General features: G+C 44.2%; 8 protein-coding genes across 8 annotated transcripts; 3 read left to right on the top strand and 5 right to left on the bottom strand.

Moving 5' to 3' along the window:
- Window positions 1-591: 591 nt before the first annotated feature.
- LOC128712016 (uncharacterized) lies at window positions 592-3,114 on the bottom strand. The gene is made up of 3 exons (XM_053806910.1): window positions 3,018-3,114; window positions 1,015-1,912; window positions 592-844 (listed from the first exon to the last, which is right to left on the bottom strand). The coding sequence occupies exons 1-3, from the start codon at window positions 3,112-3,114 to the stop codon at window positions 592-594; spliced, it is 1,248 nt and encodes a 415-aa protein (XP_053662885.1).
- A 2,336-nt stretch (window positions 3,115-5,450) lies between these two features.
- LOC128713645 (putative RNA polymerase II subunit B1 CTD phosphatase RPAP2 homolog) lies at window positions 5,451-6,359 on the bottom strand. Its single transcript, XM_053808508.1, has 3 exons — window positions 6,256-6,359; window positions 5,962-6,174; window positions 5,451-5,868 (listed from the first exon to the last, which is right to left on the bottom strand). Exons 1-3 carry the CDS (start codon window positions 6,357-6,359, stop codon window positions 5,451-5,453), a joined length of 735 nt encoding a protein of 244 aa, XP_053664483.1.
- Window positions 6,360-6,573: 214 nt separating this feature from the next.
- LOC128710927 (zinc finger protein 771-like) lies at window positions 6,574-8,132 on the bottom strand. The gene is made up of 2 exons (XM_053805792.1): window positions 8,016-8,132; window positions 6,574-7,941 (listed from the first exon to the last, which is right to left on the bottom strand). Exons 1-2 carry the CDS (start codon window positions 8,130-8,132, stop codon window positions 6,574-6,576), a joined length of 1,485 nt encoding a protein of 494 aa, XP_053661767.1.
- A 213-nt stretch (window positions 8,133-8,345) lies between these two features.
- Window positions 8,346-9,555, top strand: LOC128710931 (zinc finger protein 501-like). The gene is made up of 2 exons (XM_053805796.1): window positions 8,346-8,360; window positions 8,422-9,555. The coding sequence occupies exons 1-2, from the start codon at window positions 8,346-8,348 to the stop codon at window positions 9,553-9,555; spliced, it is 1,149 nt and encodes a 382-aa protein (XP_053661771.1).
- Window positions 9,556-10,160: 605 nt separating this feature from the next.
- Window positions 10,161-10,793, bottom strand: LOC128714409 (N-alpha-acetyltransferase 40). The gene has a single exon (XM_053809284.1). The coding sequence runs from the start codon at window positions 10,791-10,793 to the stop codon at window positions 10,161-10,163; it is 633 nt and encodes a 210-aa protein (XP_053665259.1).
- A 338-nt stretch (window positions 10,794-11,131) lies between these two features.
- Window positions 11,132-12,919, top strand: LOC128714561 (U3 small nucleolar RNA-associated protein 6 homolog). The gene has a single exon (XM_053809436.1). It carries the CDS (start codon window positions 11,132-11,134, stop codon window positions 12,917-12,919), a length of 1,788 nt encoding a protein of 595 aa, XP_053665411.1.
- A 73-nt stretch (window positions 12,920-12,992) lies between these two features.
- LOC128713804 (SWI/SNF-related matrix-associated actin-dependent regulator of chromatin subfamily A-like protein 1) lies at window positions 12,993-15,423 on the bottom strand. The gene is made up of 5 exons (XM_053808673.1): window positions 15,000-15,423; window positions 13,907-14,933; window positions 13,690-13,840; window positions 13,488-13,619; window positions 12,993-13,421 (listed from the first exon to the last, which is right to left on the bottom strand). Exons 1-5 carry the CDS (start codon window positions 15,421-15,423, stop codon window positions 12,993-12,995), a joined length of 2,163 nt encoding a protein of 720 aa, XP_053664648.1.
- A 435-nt stretch (window positions 15,424-15,858) lies between these two features.
- LOC128714753 (peptidyl-tRNA hydrolase ICT1, mitochondrial) lies at window positions 15,859-16,605 on the top strand. The gene is made up of 3 exons (XM_053809633.1): window positions 15,859-16,029; window positions 16,099-16,281; window positions 16,351-16,605. The coding sequence occupies exons 1-3, from the start codon at window positions 15,859-15,861 to the stop codon at window positions 16,603-16,605; spliced, it is 609 nt and encodes a 202-aa protein (XP_053665608.1).
- Window positions 16,606-16,674: the final 69 nt, after the last annotated feature.

Genomic DNA, 16,674 nt, shown 5'->3' on the forward strand with positions numbered 1-16,674 from the left:
CCACACTGATGGGTATCAAAATAATTAAGTGCTGTATTTAGACAAAATATGAAAGACAAATGAAACATGTGCAAATTAATTGATTGTAGCTGTCTTTTTTATGCGTTGATAATTCCGAAGACTAGCAGTAAAATATCGTATCTACTACTTGTAAAACTTTTAATTTGTTGTCATACGTTTATGTTGCTTTCACAGCTCATAATATTTCTTTGTTTTTTAGCTTGGTCCCGCCTACTACACAACTTTTGTTCATATAAATACTTGCTTATGATTTGATTGTCCAACCAATGCATCTTCGTCGTACATTTTCAATAGCTTTAAATGATGTTTAGAAGCAGATTTCCTTGTCAGCAGCTAAAAGTGCTGTATCCTATCAAAATAATACTTCCATTTCCATGTGATCATTCATTCTGAGCAGATATTATAACTATATTGCAAAATGACACGAATTGAAGATCTACTATTTCTATTTAACTTTATTATTGCTGGATGTGTAACAGAATGATAACTGTTTTACCAATACAAAAATATACACTCTAAACCACACTCCTTTTAACGGTCGTTACACGAAGCACGAAGAGTATATATCTTCTAGGATTTCTCCGGCGGCGTTGATGATCCAGAGGACGATACTGATGGCGCTGGCGGCTTCAGGATGCCCTTCCGGCGAAGATACCGTACGATAAGCGGCGTTGCACCAAGGGTAATGCTAATTCTAACCGGAGCGAACACCTTATGGATGGCGTAAGCGATGACGAATGTGCCGGCACCGGCACCAGCCTTGCTGGCGAGCGCCGAATCACCCCAGCCCATGCGATCCAATAGCGAGACGATATCTATTCCGCTGTTCATGTTGAACCAAGGCAAGTAGAGTAAAACAATTCATTAGAGATAATGTTAATTTTTAGATTACCAAGAGCTGTCTCTTCTGTAAGTAGCAGAACCCACGGTGTTAAACTGGGCCAAGAGGACACCCATCGCTAGACCAGATACAGATACATTAAAGGTACAAACCTCGATACCAGTAGATAGCAGGTACCCAGTGAAACGAGACTAATGCTCACGTGGAACACGAGCACGGTAGAGCCGTACTCCTTGATAGCTTTCTTTAGCCGATCTTTGCGCGAGACGGAGACCTGTCCCTCACTAGACACGGAATTACCTTTTGAATTTGGTTCTCCTGCAGTAGCGGTGGTGTTAGCTTGCGAGGATTTATTATTAAGCGTCGCGGAAGTACATGCCAATAAGTGTGTTGAGCATAGCGAGAAGGCCCGCTGCCTTATACCTAACGCACCACAATCGGCGCCCTGTCTACCTGGCATCATTGTAAACATCGAAAACGACCTAAAAGGTTCGCCCTTTGACCAGCAGCCTGTACGCGACAAACCCACCATCTTCCTACCTTCCGGCTTGATCGGACGGTCCTCGTAGCTGCTCCAGTCGGAGCGCACCTCCTGCCGCAGGTTGGTGTAGTGCGAGGAGTTGAGCTCGTGCGACAGGAACTTGCTTTCCTGTGCCCACGCACCGCCCGGCATGTTCAGATGCGTGAACTTGTGCATACCCCCGAACGGGCTCGGTACGTTGCTTTGCATGGACGAGTTGAGGCTGACGGCACCGGTACAATCGTACGAGGCGACGTGCGGATCGACCAGTCCACCACTCATGTCCACCGTCACATCGATCATCCCGACTGCTGGCACAGCGCTCACATCGACCGGTGCTGCCGATTGGTGCGTTAGCAGCGCCGAAGCATTGATGTCACGCGAACGCAACGGCGAAAAGCGTCGCGTTTCCGATGCATCAATGTTCGGTGGCAGCGGAAGTGTGGCCGCCAGGGGATAGCTGCGCTGGACGGACATGTGCAGCCCGGACGATTGCGTTGCGCATTTCTTTGTAACCGGAGTAGCAGAACCTGCAATACAGAGAGACAACAATGTCGCTTTTAGAGTGTTTTATTACAATGCGCAAAGATTGTACATCATTCAGACGTTAAGGGTGTGTGAATATTTGTCGCTGGAGTTGTTGTTTTTTGCATCAACAGATTCAAATTAACATAAACAAAAGCGTCGTTGAAGCTAATTGCGTCGAAGGGGAGGTATATATGAAACGTGTTCCCGGCACAATTGTATCCGGATCAAACCAGTAGCACTGTACAGACACAGCCCATGATTGCAACAATGTATGGGGCTTCGGTCACGTAATGAACTTTTGTACATTCACGCAGTTGTGTATTCAAATTTTCGAAGATAAACTATTTTTGATTATTGCGATTCTTTTCATCGGCAAATTCCAGGTGACTGTAAGCGATGGAAGTTTGAAAAGACTATTATGCATCAAACTCAGTTAAAGTATTCGTGAACTACTCTACGTGTTTAACTTAAGTAACTTAATAACGTGCTATTTGTTTTGCTTAATAACATGCTATTGTTAAGCTTTTCACAAACTACATAAAAGATAAAATGATTTTGTTTTGCTTTTAGACTATACGACTAAATTCTTTTGATTATATTTTATGTTTTAATTAGGCACATCCCATAATTAGCCCAATCGGTAATTAATTGCGGAACAACACATATGCCATTAAACTAAAGCTCACTTGTTCGTTGAACTCTGACTATGAAAAATACTGAAGATAGAATAACGCTAATGAAGCACACCTCAAAAGACGAAGCTAATGATCATTTCTTGGAAATATTACAAGAACATCCTACACCAGCATCAGCAGTTCTACAACTACGGAACTGTTCGTAACTAAATAATGTTCCGTACAAGTGCTTTGTTGTGCACGCCTCTGCCTATTAAATCTGCGTCAACATAACTGCACTTGTAGCAAATGCAGTTTTTTTAATATTTCCGCACTCCGTTCAAACAGCACAAAGCGTACAGTCACCAACGCTTGCAACGTATTGAAGAGCTTTCCGGTGCATCGATGCAAACCGGTTTGATTTCTTGCGGATCGATGCGCGTGCAAGTGAAATGTTGTTTAGCATCTAAACGAATTCCCTGGTTTTACTCACCGTCCAACGTACCGATGACACCGCTGGTAGACATCGCCCTTTGGCCAGCCGTTTTGGCTAGAGCGACCTTGAAAACTTGCTGCACTTGCTGCGCCATTACGTATGCACACCTCTCCCGAAATGAACAAAAAAAAAAACCGCACAACCCTTCGCGTTTCCGTGGATACTTCTGTTTTGTTTTTGTTTTTCACGTCCTTGAACTAGAGACGAAACTGTTTTACCTTGAGTTTAACCGTTGCAATAAGCACGTACGCTCTAAAAATGCTCTCAGAATAAACCGTTCTAGTCGCGTCCCGTACGTTGGCTATTGGACCCTCAACAGAACGTGTACAACACCCGGACAAAGCTTAACTATGACTGAAACTGAGACTGTTGGACCGTTTACGACTAAACCGTTTTTGCAATTCGCGTTTGCGCGAGCTCTGTGTGTCTTTATGAGTGGAAATGTCCCCGTCTCGCGCTGCGACTCCACTATCCGCTTGGTACGCTCCGCTTCCGCAATGATGGTCCGTCGATGTATGTGTATGTTGTACGACGTCGTGCTGTCGGCGTGGTGGAGTTATTTTATTCCTGCTACATCACCGGCGATTGCGCCTGCAACGGCACAGAAAGGGAGGATATATATGAAACAAAAGTCTTTTGAAGACGTGAGCAGGTTCTGACACCACGATCTCTGCACCGTGTTCGTTGCTTTTCGGACACTTCCAGTGCGTTCCACTTTGTTCGACATACCAAGGATGTTCTACTGGTTAAAAATAATGTTCCACCAAACACAAATGCGGTGTTGCCCGGGCAGCTATGATCGACAGCTGATTGATCACCGAAGCGCGTTCAGCTTAGCAAAGAAAGTGATCAACGGCCGGACTAGAGCAAAGTCCTCGGGCACATGAACCTGAAGGTATGTACAAAAAATATATGCAAAATTGCCTTTGTCGTCCCCTTTTCCATCAGCTGATCAGTGCGTGATCCTGTCCGGAACCGGTTCGCAGATACGAACAACCGACGCAGATGTGAAATGTACGATCGGTTAGGTTAATGGGAGAGAATTGAATCCAATTTAGTGTCCGCCGTTTTAGAGCGTGCAGACAAGCACACACTAACTATCATCACTTTCGCACTCGTTGGCACATCGATCGTATGATCTAGTTGTGGTTTCAAACCTGAAACTGCTATTATTAACATTTGTAAGCTTATTTGCTACGTGCGGATCTGATATCACACTTCTATCAATCATAAGCTACGACTTTAAATACTTATTGAACTAAAATCAATTTAACAAACATGTATTTCCGCTCAAACATTTTTAAACTTAATCGTAACTACAACTCTATACAAAACAATTGCAAAATTATTCCTTTTTTGTTGAGATTCGCATCACGTACCATCTGTATCTGTATTCATCACTCCATTAGCGTTATTAATTTTATAATCTCGTCTGCTAACAGCTTTAAGTCATTGATTTCAGTTAAGAAAGTTTTGAGTTGTTCTAGTAAATTTATACTATATCTATATCGAATAACTATATGCCAGGAAGGCAGGGTGGCAAAGGTGACAGAGGCAACTTTTAAATACTTAGTACAAGTACAAAGTAGTATTTTGCATATTGTGACACCTGTTGCGTCTGTTGAAACTGGCACTTCTTAGTTCCAGAATTAGTAATGATATCTACGTGTCGTGATTTTGATCAGTTGCAAGTAGTTGCATAAACTTGGATGAAAGCAACTCAATGTTCCATTATGAAGGAACCATACCATCCAGTAATACAATCGCTTCAAAGGTTTAGCCTAAGTAGTGCTTTAGTTGTGTTTAAGAGTGTTATGGATTGTTAACATTCGTCCCGTTTCCAAAATACCCACAAAACAAACACCAAGTGTTTTAGTAAGGTCATGTTACAAAGACAGCATTAACGTTTGTACCATGACTGAAAGGCTTTTGAAGAAACAGGTGTCGGAAAAGAATACTGAAGTATATTCGGGTATGTAGGAAAAATCCAGTTCCGTTGTCGAACCAGATAAGCAAAGCTAACTGATACCACATCAATCAGTTATCACCTTGTACCACCGTGATGGTTCATTCAATAACGTTATAATATGCAGATAAATCAACTTATTGAAAGCTATTTACAAAACTACAGCAATCCCATACCTGTTTGGAGTTATGTGTTGCACAAATCACGCCAAATTATAACGTACTTACACCTGTTTTTACTGATAAATCTTTCCGCACAAATCGTCTTCTCCCAACTTCTCGCAGATAAACAATAACATCGAAACGTCAAAGAGATGCAAGTGACGTCATCATTCCCCGAAACTAGCAAGCCTTGATGGATTCGCTAGATCTAGATCTAGTTTATAGAAAAAAAAATCATTTATGTACCACATGTTTAATATTTTTTTATAAAATTTTATAACAATTCCTTTCCAAAATTATACCTTAAATGTTTAGCTTCGAAAGCACACTGTCCAATTCTTCCTCTACACCGACAACATCCTCAGATTGTTCTGTCTGATCCATCGCACATTCATCTTGCTGCTGGAGTTCTTTTTCTAGTATTTCTTCCTGTTCCTTTGGAGTGTACGATCGTTCTACAATTTTCAAATCTGCGAACAGCATGTCCTCCGGCTTCAATGGTTTCTTTACATCGATTTTCTGGTGAATGAGCTGCCTGCCTTTGAACAGCCGGAAATTCGGTATATCTTCCTGGTCGCGCAACCAAAGGGGACTCGTTAGCATCTGCTGTATGATGAATTGAGACGCTTTGTAGCAATCACCGCTGCAAAAATTCTTTCGCTCCGTGATGTCGTACACCTTGTTCTTCGACACAGATATGACGTACTTTTGCTTCGGTATGCTAAAAAGAAACGAAAGAGGGCACAGTTAAAGATGAGAAAAGTTACCTTTTCAGATCAGCAATAGGAAAAATGAAAGCCAAACTTGGACTTACTTCGCAAGCGGGTTATCGCATAATGGATAACCACAGAGCTTTACAATAGCACGCTCCTCTATAATATCCTGCATGTGGCACTGGTTGATATCCTTTAGCATTGTCAGCAATTCTTCATCGGTGCGTCCCGGTTCGATCAAAGTTTCTACCGTGCGTTGTGCCTTGGCATTACATTCCTTTTTCTTACGTAGAGCATTTTGAAGCTGTTCTTCGCTTTGGTGAAACAAATATCGAGGGTATCGAGTGAGGTGAATGGATAAAATTTCTCGAAGTACAGCTCCAAGAACCACTAACCTTAAGTTTCTTGCTCGTCGGGGTAGTTTCGTTCGGTTCACTTGTGTGGACGGACCTTTGGGAGTTTGATCATCTTTGAAAACATTGAAATCCTCTTGCCACATCTTTGGAATTTTGGGAGTGATGCGCGATGGTATGTGCTTTTCGGCCTTGGTTTTTTTGTTATTGAGCCTTTGCTTTGTAAACAATCATCTCATCAAAGTGACAGTCGATGATTGTGCCCGGTGAAAATGTTATTACAATCCAACGCATCACAATCAAATTCAAACTCACCAAGAAATTAAGACGATTTTAAATTGTTTTGAAATTCCTTTTAATTCATTCCGATTTTTTCGATCGACTTTTACGTCCTACTGAACTATTCTGCTGCCTATTGAAAACATTATTTTCACCACTTTTGTGCCGCGCTACATGCCTCTTCAACAAAGCAGATTGAGAGAACCGTTTTCCACAATCTGTACATCCAAACACGAGTTGCTCACCCGTGTGTGTCCGTTCGTGGATGGAAAGTGCATACTTCCGAGTGTACGATGCATCACATGTCTGGCAATGATACGGCTTAGCTCCCACGTGCGATAGTTCGTGTCGCTTGCGATCGTTAATGTAGTGAAAGCTTTTAGGACACAGGCTACACGTGTACGGTTTTTCGCCCGTATGCAATCGTCGATGCAACCTAAGGTGCTGCATCGTTTTAAACCGTGCGCTACAATCATCACATGGATACGGTTTTTCGTCCGACTGGCACAACCAAAAGTGCTCCATCATGTTTCGTTTGCGTGCGAATTTTTTCGCGCAGGACGAACACTCGAATGGTCGTTCGTCTCGGTGACAAACTTGGTGTGACTTTAGTAGCGTTTCGGAATAAAATCGTTTCTCGCACAAATCACACTCAAACGGACGCTCCCCGGTATGGGACCGTTCGTGGATGGTTAGGGCTGCCAAGCTGCCGGCTCGAAAAGGACATGTGCTGCATGTGAAATTCCGATGATACACATTCGATCGAACCAGCTGATGAACGCGCAAGTTTTTGGATGATGCAAACGCTCGACAGCATATGTTACACTTGAACGGTCTCCCAGGTTCTTGATTTTCGCGATTTTTGCGAACTTTTATCGCATGGAAATCTGTTGTGTGCTTTACCAGCGCTGCCTCATCGGTAAACTTCTCTGAACAGTGTGTCACACAACAAAAGCGATATGATTTTGAATCAGCAACTGATGGTTCCGATGGCTGTGATTGGAGTGTTAAAGGGGATATAACGAGGTTTGCTTCGGCGCTATTTTCCTCCACTGCAGCCTTCGTGTCTTCTTGGCCAGTTGGTATACATTGGTAACATGTCTGACAGAGCACTTTGTTCGAAATGCCACCAGAAGGGCAGCTCTGCTGAAACAGATAGGTTGGTTCCGTCTCGTATATCCGCTTTTTACAATCGCTACAACTGGTAGTTGGTAACTGAATCATCGTTGAGTCTTGTTCCGTCCATTCCAATGTAGCTGTACTTGCTGTACATGATGCAACGGATTCCTCAACTAATGCCTCTTCGTATTTTGCAGCCTGTCCAAGCTGAGTCAATGTGCGTAACGTTTTGTCAGACACCAGAAGCCTATCTCGAAAGATCGACACTATTTGAAGCTCAATGTGGCATTGCTCACAGATGGTTTGTGGATAAGAATCATCTTCGGATATCTAAAATGAAGCAACATTAAAATGTATATCAGTAAGCACGGCTTTTGCGCACATGCTCGGCTCTGCCTGCAAACCTGAAGAGCGAACAAATCATTCAACAGCTCTCCAACCATCACGCCGTTTATGAAAGAATGAAAGAGAGTTGCACATTTATCGTTATCACACTGCTTCAAACATACTCTACACTGCATTTTAATTTCAAATGCAGCGCAAACCTGCACCGAAATTGTACAACGAAAAATTGGATTCCTCTGCGTTGGTTTGTTTATTTTCTGAGCTACTTTTGCTGTTGACAGTTGCCGTCTGTTTGACGTTTCAAAATCGAAGCAGACAAAACATTACTGTACGGCACTTCTACTGGAAAAGTTGCAACATAGGATTTCCATTTGAAGAATGATGAACTCATGGAACTACGACAGGTATTTTTGCACTTACAGCTTCTGTTAAGTTCCTTTTCTCACGAGACACTCTATCTTCCAGCCTTCGGCGAACGATGCTACACAAAGTACAAGCGAAAAGAAAGTGCTGAAGTTATCCCCGTCAATACAACACATCACCCAAACCCGTGCAGCGGAAACTAGCGAATCGGTTCAATCTATTGATTCGGACGATCCACCACGATGCACCGTCCAGTGCAAAGTGTGTGGAAAATGGTTCCTCGACAACTACTTCCTTCATCGGCACGAGTTAGTTCACACCAAGGAAAAACCTCACCAGTGTGAAAAATGTTCGAAATCCTTCACACAGAAGACAAGTCTTGGGATACACATGCTAATCCATTTGCGAGAGAAGAAGTTCCAATGTAGCCTCTGTCCGATGAAATTCATACAGAAAAATAATCTTACCACACATGTAAAACTACGACATCCAGCGCTTGACGATCCGGTGTTGCCAAACGGGTTTCTCTGCCAAAAGTGTCCTTCGGTCTTTAAATGCGCCGGTCGGTTACGAGTACACCGAGCCCGCATTCACGGTGAGATGGTAATGTTCGACCAGTGGTTAAAACCTACAACGGCAACGACCAACAGCAAACAGCAATCGTCCAGTGGTGACTATGAGGATGATAATAATACAACTTCTTCGCATGAAGATTCTTCTGCTTCAAACACGACACAGCAAATGGAAAACGATGGAGAAATAGTACATAAAATTATTAAAAGTCGTCGAACAGAGCACATGAAAGGCATAACTAAAGGGCGTCCGCACGTGTGTGAAGTATGCAAGGCAGCATTTAAAAAACCACAATACCTTACCCAACATATGATTTCCCATACCGGTATTCGACCGCACCGGTGCAATGTCTGCAACAAGACGTTCTCCTCCAAACAGTCCTACAGCACGCATATGAAATTACATTCGAACACCGTTCGATTGTTCAACTGTGCTAAATGCGATGAATCGTTTAATCGCCATGCGACGCTGAAAAGGCACCAGACGATGATACATAGCGCATTGCAGTATGTGTACCGCTGTCCTTTTTGCGATATTCAATTCCGTTGGGTACATAATGCACGATCTCACATTAAAACGTTTCACTTGAAGAAATCAACTGAGGAAATCATACTTGAACCCATCAAAGAAAGCGTTGAAAACAAGCAATGGCAACCAGCCTAGCTGTACCGACATGAGTATTTGTTTGACGTACTTGAAAAATAACCAGACACTGCCAAATTCCGGAAAGATACAACGATTGGAACGTGTGATACGGGTGCAGGAATCGTGCTCTATCAGGAAGACACTAGAGTTAGTCTCCAGCCATGGGATCCTGGGATAGCAGAATCAAATGGAGTTCTACTTGTTGTAGCAACATCGCCCATAAGCGAAACACGTGCCTTAAACTACTTTTACCTCAGACCCACATTATTGGACGCATATGGCTTGGTGCTTCTACACGATACGTTTCCTGGTTCAATTTGTGCAACTCGTAATCTTTTTTTAATATATTTGTTTACCACTTATTCGAATAGTTGGTCCTAGCTACTGGGGAAGGAAATAATCGATATGTTTGCATTCATACATACAAGAAAAGATTTTTCATTAATAGCATCGTCCAGAAGCACCTAATGTTAATAGGTATTACAAATAAATCATACTATAATAACACATCCTTTCCAGTAATCTCTATAGCAACTATCTCAGCTACAGGGCAGTCTTGTAATGTTGTTTTATTCTGGCATCTTCAGCTCACGATTCAGATCAAATTTCTCCAATTCGTTATTTCAAAACATTGATTTGCTCATTATTTCGTAAGCCGCATTTTCCTCCTTATCGGGAGACATTTCATCCACTTCGTAGCCCAACCTTCGATAAAACCGCATGCCATCGTCGTTATTTTTCAGCACCGTTAGCACAACACGCTCCATGGTAAAGTGTTGTGCCATCTGTTCCAACGCCTTCATCATGAAAGCGCCCAACCCTTTGCGCTGGAATTCAGCTTCCACTTGCAGCTCGTAGCAGTAAAGAACACTACGACCGTAGTCCAGATCGAAGCGAAACATCGTGTATGCTGCCGGTTTCTTGGTGGCCACATCTGTCGCTACAAGATACCGTGCCCATGGTTTGTTCAGATCCGCCTGCTTAATCTTCGGCTGCCAGCCTAAACTGCACGCCCGATACTGTGGGCCAACGTTGCGTTCGGCCAGCTTGAATGCCCATTTGAGCAGTTTTGGATCCATGTCGGCCTTTCGCTTACACTGCAGCTTTAGCTGCAGCTCCGTGCCATCGTTCTGGGTGCATTTGAAGCTGAGAAACTCGGGAAATTCCGACAGTGGGTTTGCTTGCTGGTTTGCCACCTGGAGGCTCCGTTGCTGTGAGGTCGCCTGGTTTCTGGTCACCGTTTCCGAGACAGACATCGTAACTGGATAAAAAGTATGCTGATCGTCTTTAATTAAAACCGTACAATGTTCTAGAGATGCTAAATGATATTTTTCAAAACCAATCAAAACGCGCGAATTCTAGCATCGCCGTTTGGTTGCGATCTTGACAGGAAAAAAACTAGCAAACGAGAAACGTCATGACGAACTGAATTGACAATTCACCACGCATTACAAAAGCAGTCAAAACATATAAGCACGTTTTTGATCGAACTGCTCTGTGAAGTTCTGTACTTTTTTGTGAATTTTTCATGGAACATTTGTGAAACTTACTCGTTGTACAACCTCGCTTTAATCTCCTTACATTTATCTTCGCGATGAGTGAATTGGTTGAACTTCGCCGCGAGCAGACGATTCGCGAGTACGAGTGCATGAAGCACCTGAAGCTGTTCACCGACGAGGAGATACAGAACATCAAAAACAAACGACACTATCACGAATACAAGATCGAACGCCGGACGAAAAAACTGGCCGACTTCATCAACTACATCGCGTACGAGTGCAATATGTTTCAACTGTTGCTGCAGCGACGCCGAAAGTTGCACATCCGCGCAGAATGGGTTAGTCTGGAGAAAAGCATCCATAATCGTGTCCGGGTGCTTTATAAACGAGCGATGGCTCGGTTTGCTTACGAGTATCGCCTGTGGGTCCACTTCCTGCAGTACTGCCAGATGCGTCGTTTCTTCACCGAAGGTTCACGTGTTCTCGATCAGATGCTCGGTTACCATGGTGACAAACCGAAAGCGTGGCTGTGCGCAGTCAACTTTGAATATCGGCACGCCCAAAATATGGCCCGCGCAAAGCACTTTACGCTCCGCGGTCTTCAACGTCATCCAGAATGCCGCGAACTGTGTATACAGTTTATCGCTATACAATTGACCGAAGCTGAAAAACTCATCGCAAAATTAACAGAAGATGGAAAACCGACGGAAGATAATCGGGAACTGAGTAAAACGCTTGACACGGTCCAACTGGTGTACAAGAACTTTGAGCATAAAGATATAACATTCTTTATAGAGTTGTTAAAAGAATTGAAAAAGTACACCAGTTTGCTGTCGAACCAACTGTCGAAGAAAGCGGTTACGGAAATGCGAGAAGTTCTTGCCGATAAGGAGGAGATGTGGAACTTGCTAGCGAATCTAGTGCTCGAGGGTAACGCGTCAGTAACGGAAGAAGAACATAAATCTGTTGATCTACTTGAGAAATGTGTCGAGATATACCGGGAAGCACTAGAGCGTTTGCCAACGAAGAAAATGCACAGTCTTTGTATTGATACAATGCTTGAGCTCAATTCCATCGAAGAACCGGCGGTAGACCAAAGGGAAAAACGAAAAGCTCTTGCTAATGCGTTCAAGCGGGCGCTAGCCGCCGATCTATTGGACGAGAACAAGTTGCTCCAGTATCTGAAGTTGCTGCTGCACAACAACAATCCCAAGGAGGACCTCATCATGACCGTCATAAACAAGGGTTTTGAACAGTATCCGGCATGTGTAGATATTTGGACATCGTATATGCGCTACCTGATCGTCCACAAAGACGTCGAGGTGGACGAGCTGGAGGGTGTTTTCCGTAAAGCCATCAACAGTCTGCCGGATAAGGTCAGCCGATTGCCACTCTGGAAGATGGCCTTCCAGTACTACAACAATCGACCAGATCTACCGGGTAAGCTGGAGCAGCTGTTCCGGCGTGCCATTGATCAGGAGCCGGAAATTTCCAACTACTATCAGCCCCTATTTCTGGAGTACATAATGCAGAGGAGCATTGACACAAACAACATGTCAAAGGTACGATGTGAATATCACCGGTTGGTGAAGAATTACACCACCACGTTGGAATTGCACCGTAAGATGACAAGCTTGGAAGCGATGCAGACACCACCGGACCCCTCTGAGTGGCGCAAATGCCACGAGAATGCAGCTCTGTTGTACGGCAAGAAAGAACCAACCGTTTGGCTGGAGTACATTCAGTTCGAGCGTGACCATGGCAAACCGCAACTCATGGAATCCCTGTACGAACGGGCCAAGGCCGTTCTGGATGAGGATTCGTTCGGGACTTTCCTAACGGAGTATGAACTTGTTCGCAATCCGTACCTTGTTTGTTACTGAGTCAATAAAGCAAACGTACCCGCTTTGTTTCACTAACAAAAACCATTGTTCATAATTCGCTGCTTTCGCTCGTTCACAGTTCCAAACCGGCCAAATCATCATCGTCATCGTCCGGATTGAGAAAGCTTGTTAGGCACGTGTTTTCGTTGGGTATTGCGCAGCTGTCCGCGTTTTTTACGTCGCCAATTTGTGGTGGTTTCGATGGTGCAGGACTGGAACGCTGTATGTAACCGTCAAGTGTTCCTTTCCTCGAGTTCCCAGCGGTTGGCGAGAGTGATTTGTTAAGGTATGGTTCTATATTGCCCGCATCGCTCGGTGCTTGCACACTGGAAGCGTCGGAGAAATCTTCATTGCAAAGTCCAACCCGACTGAGCGTTTCCTGCTTGCGCTGTAACATAGTCCAGATGATGTCGTCGGCCGTTTTCTTCGCCAACAGGTAGCGCACGGTAACATTATCCGATTGCCCGATACGATGCGCACGGCTTTCGGCTTGTGCCAATGTCTACGGAGGAATATGAAGTATTGCTTGATTCGAAACAAAACGACAAAAGGTGTGACTTGCACTTACACTTGGATTCCAATCTAGCTCGGCAAATAATACCAACTGTGCTGCGGTTAGGGTAATGCCTGCATTACATGCTTTCAGCGAAAGGACCGCCGCATGACAGGATTGTTTAGTTTGGAACTTTTCCACCAACGTCTAGAATCGTGAGAAAATGGTTGCAATTATCTGGTTAGGTTAGGTTGAATATTCTCCGTCTTCTACTTACTGCACGTATATCTGATCGTGTGGAACCATCGATTCGAATAAATTCCACCTTCTGCTTCGCTAAGCACTGCGCGATGGCATCGAGCATGACGTGATGGTGGGCAAACACGATAAATTTCTTTTTCTCCTTTAGCACCTGCTTCAGATACGCACTAGCGATTGAGAGAAATCACACTTGAAGGTCTACAAAGAAATTGGCCACTGTTTTATAATCTTACCACACTGCCGGTGCTTTGGCTTCCGCCGTTACACTGTAATATTTGATGAGCGCCTCTTCCCTTTGCCGTCCCTTGCTGGCCGTATAATCGCTCGCATACGAATTCATATTGCCCTCCACCTCTTCGTTCGTCCACAGGTACGACGGATCAAGCACGACCGTTTCGCGATTCTTCTCCGTAAGTTCCGACATGACCTCTTCTTTCGTACGCCGGATCATGAACTTACGACCCAGCAGAAGATTTAATTCGGCAAGATTCGACTGTCCGGATGCGTCCCAACCGAAATTACTTTGCTTTCCGGCACAGTACCGCGTGCTGTACTCCTTGAAGCTACAGAACCGGCCATCAAGCATTTGGAGCTGGGTAAAAAGTTCCACCGGCCGGGAAAGAGCAGGCGTTCCCGAAAGCAACACCACCCGGCGTGCCTTTTTGGCCAGCGCCAGCGCAACGGTTGTACATTTTGCTTTGAAGTTTTTCAACGTGTGCGATTCGTCGAAGATTAGCATGCCGAAGCCACGGTCGAGCAGCTTCTCGCCGCACCGTTCCATCATGGAGTAGCTCGAAATGAGTACGCGACATTCGTTTATGTAATCCTGGCCACTGTTGAGCGCAGCTATGGAATGTACCGGAATGTGAGGAAGCAACTGGCGGATCTTGTGCGCCCAGCTGTCACGCGTTGTGGCGGTAGTACATACAAGTAGAGGCCAATCCTGCTGGTAGAAATCGGCCACCGCAATGGCTTGGTAAGTTTTTCCCAGACCCATGTCATCGGCAATCAGTACACGGCCTCCTTTATCGATGGCAAAAGCAACGCCTTCCTTCTGGAACTCCAGTAAACTTTCGACGAGCGAAGGTTCGATTGCATTCAGACAAACGCGTTTTGGTTTCGACTTTGGTCCACTAACAAACTCTTGCAAAACAAACTTTGGAATAGGCCCGAGTGCAACATGCGGGTGGAGAGCGGTGATCCGTTCCTGTAGCATTGAGTAATCTTTAAACTCAAAAGTCCACTTTCTCGTGGAAGATTCTATAACAACAGGAGATAAATTGTATAATTATACCCATTTGCTATTTGTAGAGCAGAGTCTCTTACCATAACTTTTGGAAGGAATTTGTTTGAACACTTCAATCATTTGTTCGTTGTAACCATTTGACTCGGCAACAAATCTACTTTCCGACAAGATGGAACAAGCGCAGGTAACCGTACGTACGAAAATCGGCGCAACCTTGGCGGGACCGTTTTTCTGATTTGGTTTCGTGTACGGGTACGCCGTTGGACCACGTTTCGCATGAAACGATGGGCTCGACTTACCGAACGAAGATTGGTTTCCATCATAAAACGTACTAATGGTGAGTGGAGTCCTATTAATTCCTGTTGCCGGCACCGCTTGAACGCTGCTTCCATCTACGCTAACACTGTTGTTGGTTTGTTGACTTCCAATACACTTTTTACGTGCGTTCAAACGTTCTATAGCTAATCGACGTTTTTCAGCTATTTCTTCTGATGTGCAGGACATTTTGGTGCATAATTAGTAGACAAAAAATCTGTGAAAAAACAACGATACGAGAAACACGAAAGCAAGCACTGAACAACGTAAACAAATGCTGCGATTGCCGCGCAATTTGAAGTTTTGAAATACATTTGCTGCATGGGCTCAGAAAAATAGTGTTTTGGTTGAAAAAGATTTTATTCTGTTAAACTTCAGGTCAGATATCGATCTTTGTGCTTAAAGTAACATAAAACTAGACAAATTTTCCATATAAATGCCATTTTATTCAAATTACGCATATTTTGATGCTAGAGAAATAAACGGACAGGTTTTGCTGCAGGGTTCATCTGTCAAAATCAGGTGACGTTTCGCGCAACCCGGTTTTGCAGAGAATACAAAATCAACAAATACATAACTAGCAGTGCCGATTTCCAATCGATCCACAAAATAGTCCACTTTGCCATGAATAAGCTTTTTTCCACAGTTCTACGAACGGTTCCATTATGTCGGACCCTACCCAGTGCTCAATCGTTTCACATTCTTGGCAAACGGTTCAGCTACAAAAGCGATCTTGCCCTGGAAACGATCTATCCCAACAGCAGCCTTCGATTGTACACACCACCACCGCCGGCAGTAAGCATTCCTAGCAAAGAAGAGCAAAGATGGGACTGCACAACTATAGAAACAAATGTATATTTCTAGCCTAAACCTGACGGAACATTTAATGGATACATCCCCCTGGACAAGGTGAACATCTCGTACAGTCGCAGCAGTGGTCCCGGCGGACAAAATGTGAACACCGTCAGCACGAAAGTGGATCTACGATTTCACCTGGAAACAGCAACCTGGTTGTCGGAAAATGCTCGCAATCGGTTAGCTCAGTTGGTAATAATACATTTATGACCAGCAATGCTGCTGCTGAATGTTAACCTTTAAATCGTTTCCGTCCCACAGCAAAGGGGACGAATCACGAAGGATGGATATCTCGTAATCAAAAGCGAGTTGACCCGTTCCCAGCAGATGAATACTGCGGATGCGTTGGAAAAGCTACGCGCGTTCATACGACAATCTGAGCAGCCGATCACGACTGAACCATCGGCGGAAACGGTCGAAAGACTACGCCGAAGGCACGAGAAAGCTGCCCGAGAACGATTGGCCATGAAGCGAAAACGTTCCGATACGAAGGCTCAGCGTCAAGCGCCTTTATAATGAATTGTTTCTGGAAAGGATGTAGTAAAATGTCGTGTTGGAATCTACGTTTTGTTTAGTTCTTTTCGT

This window comes from Anopheles marshallii, chromosome 3 (assembly GCF_943734725.1).
Source record: "Anopheles marshallii chromosome 3, idAnoMarsDA_429_01, whole genome shotgun sequence".
Classification (NCBI taxonomy): Eukaryota; Metazoa; Arthropoda; class Insecta; order Diptera; family Culicidae; genus Anopheles; species Anopheles marshallii.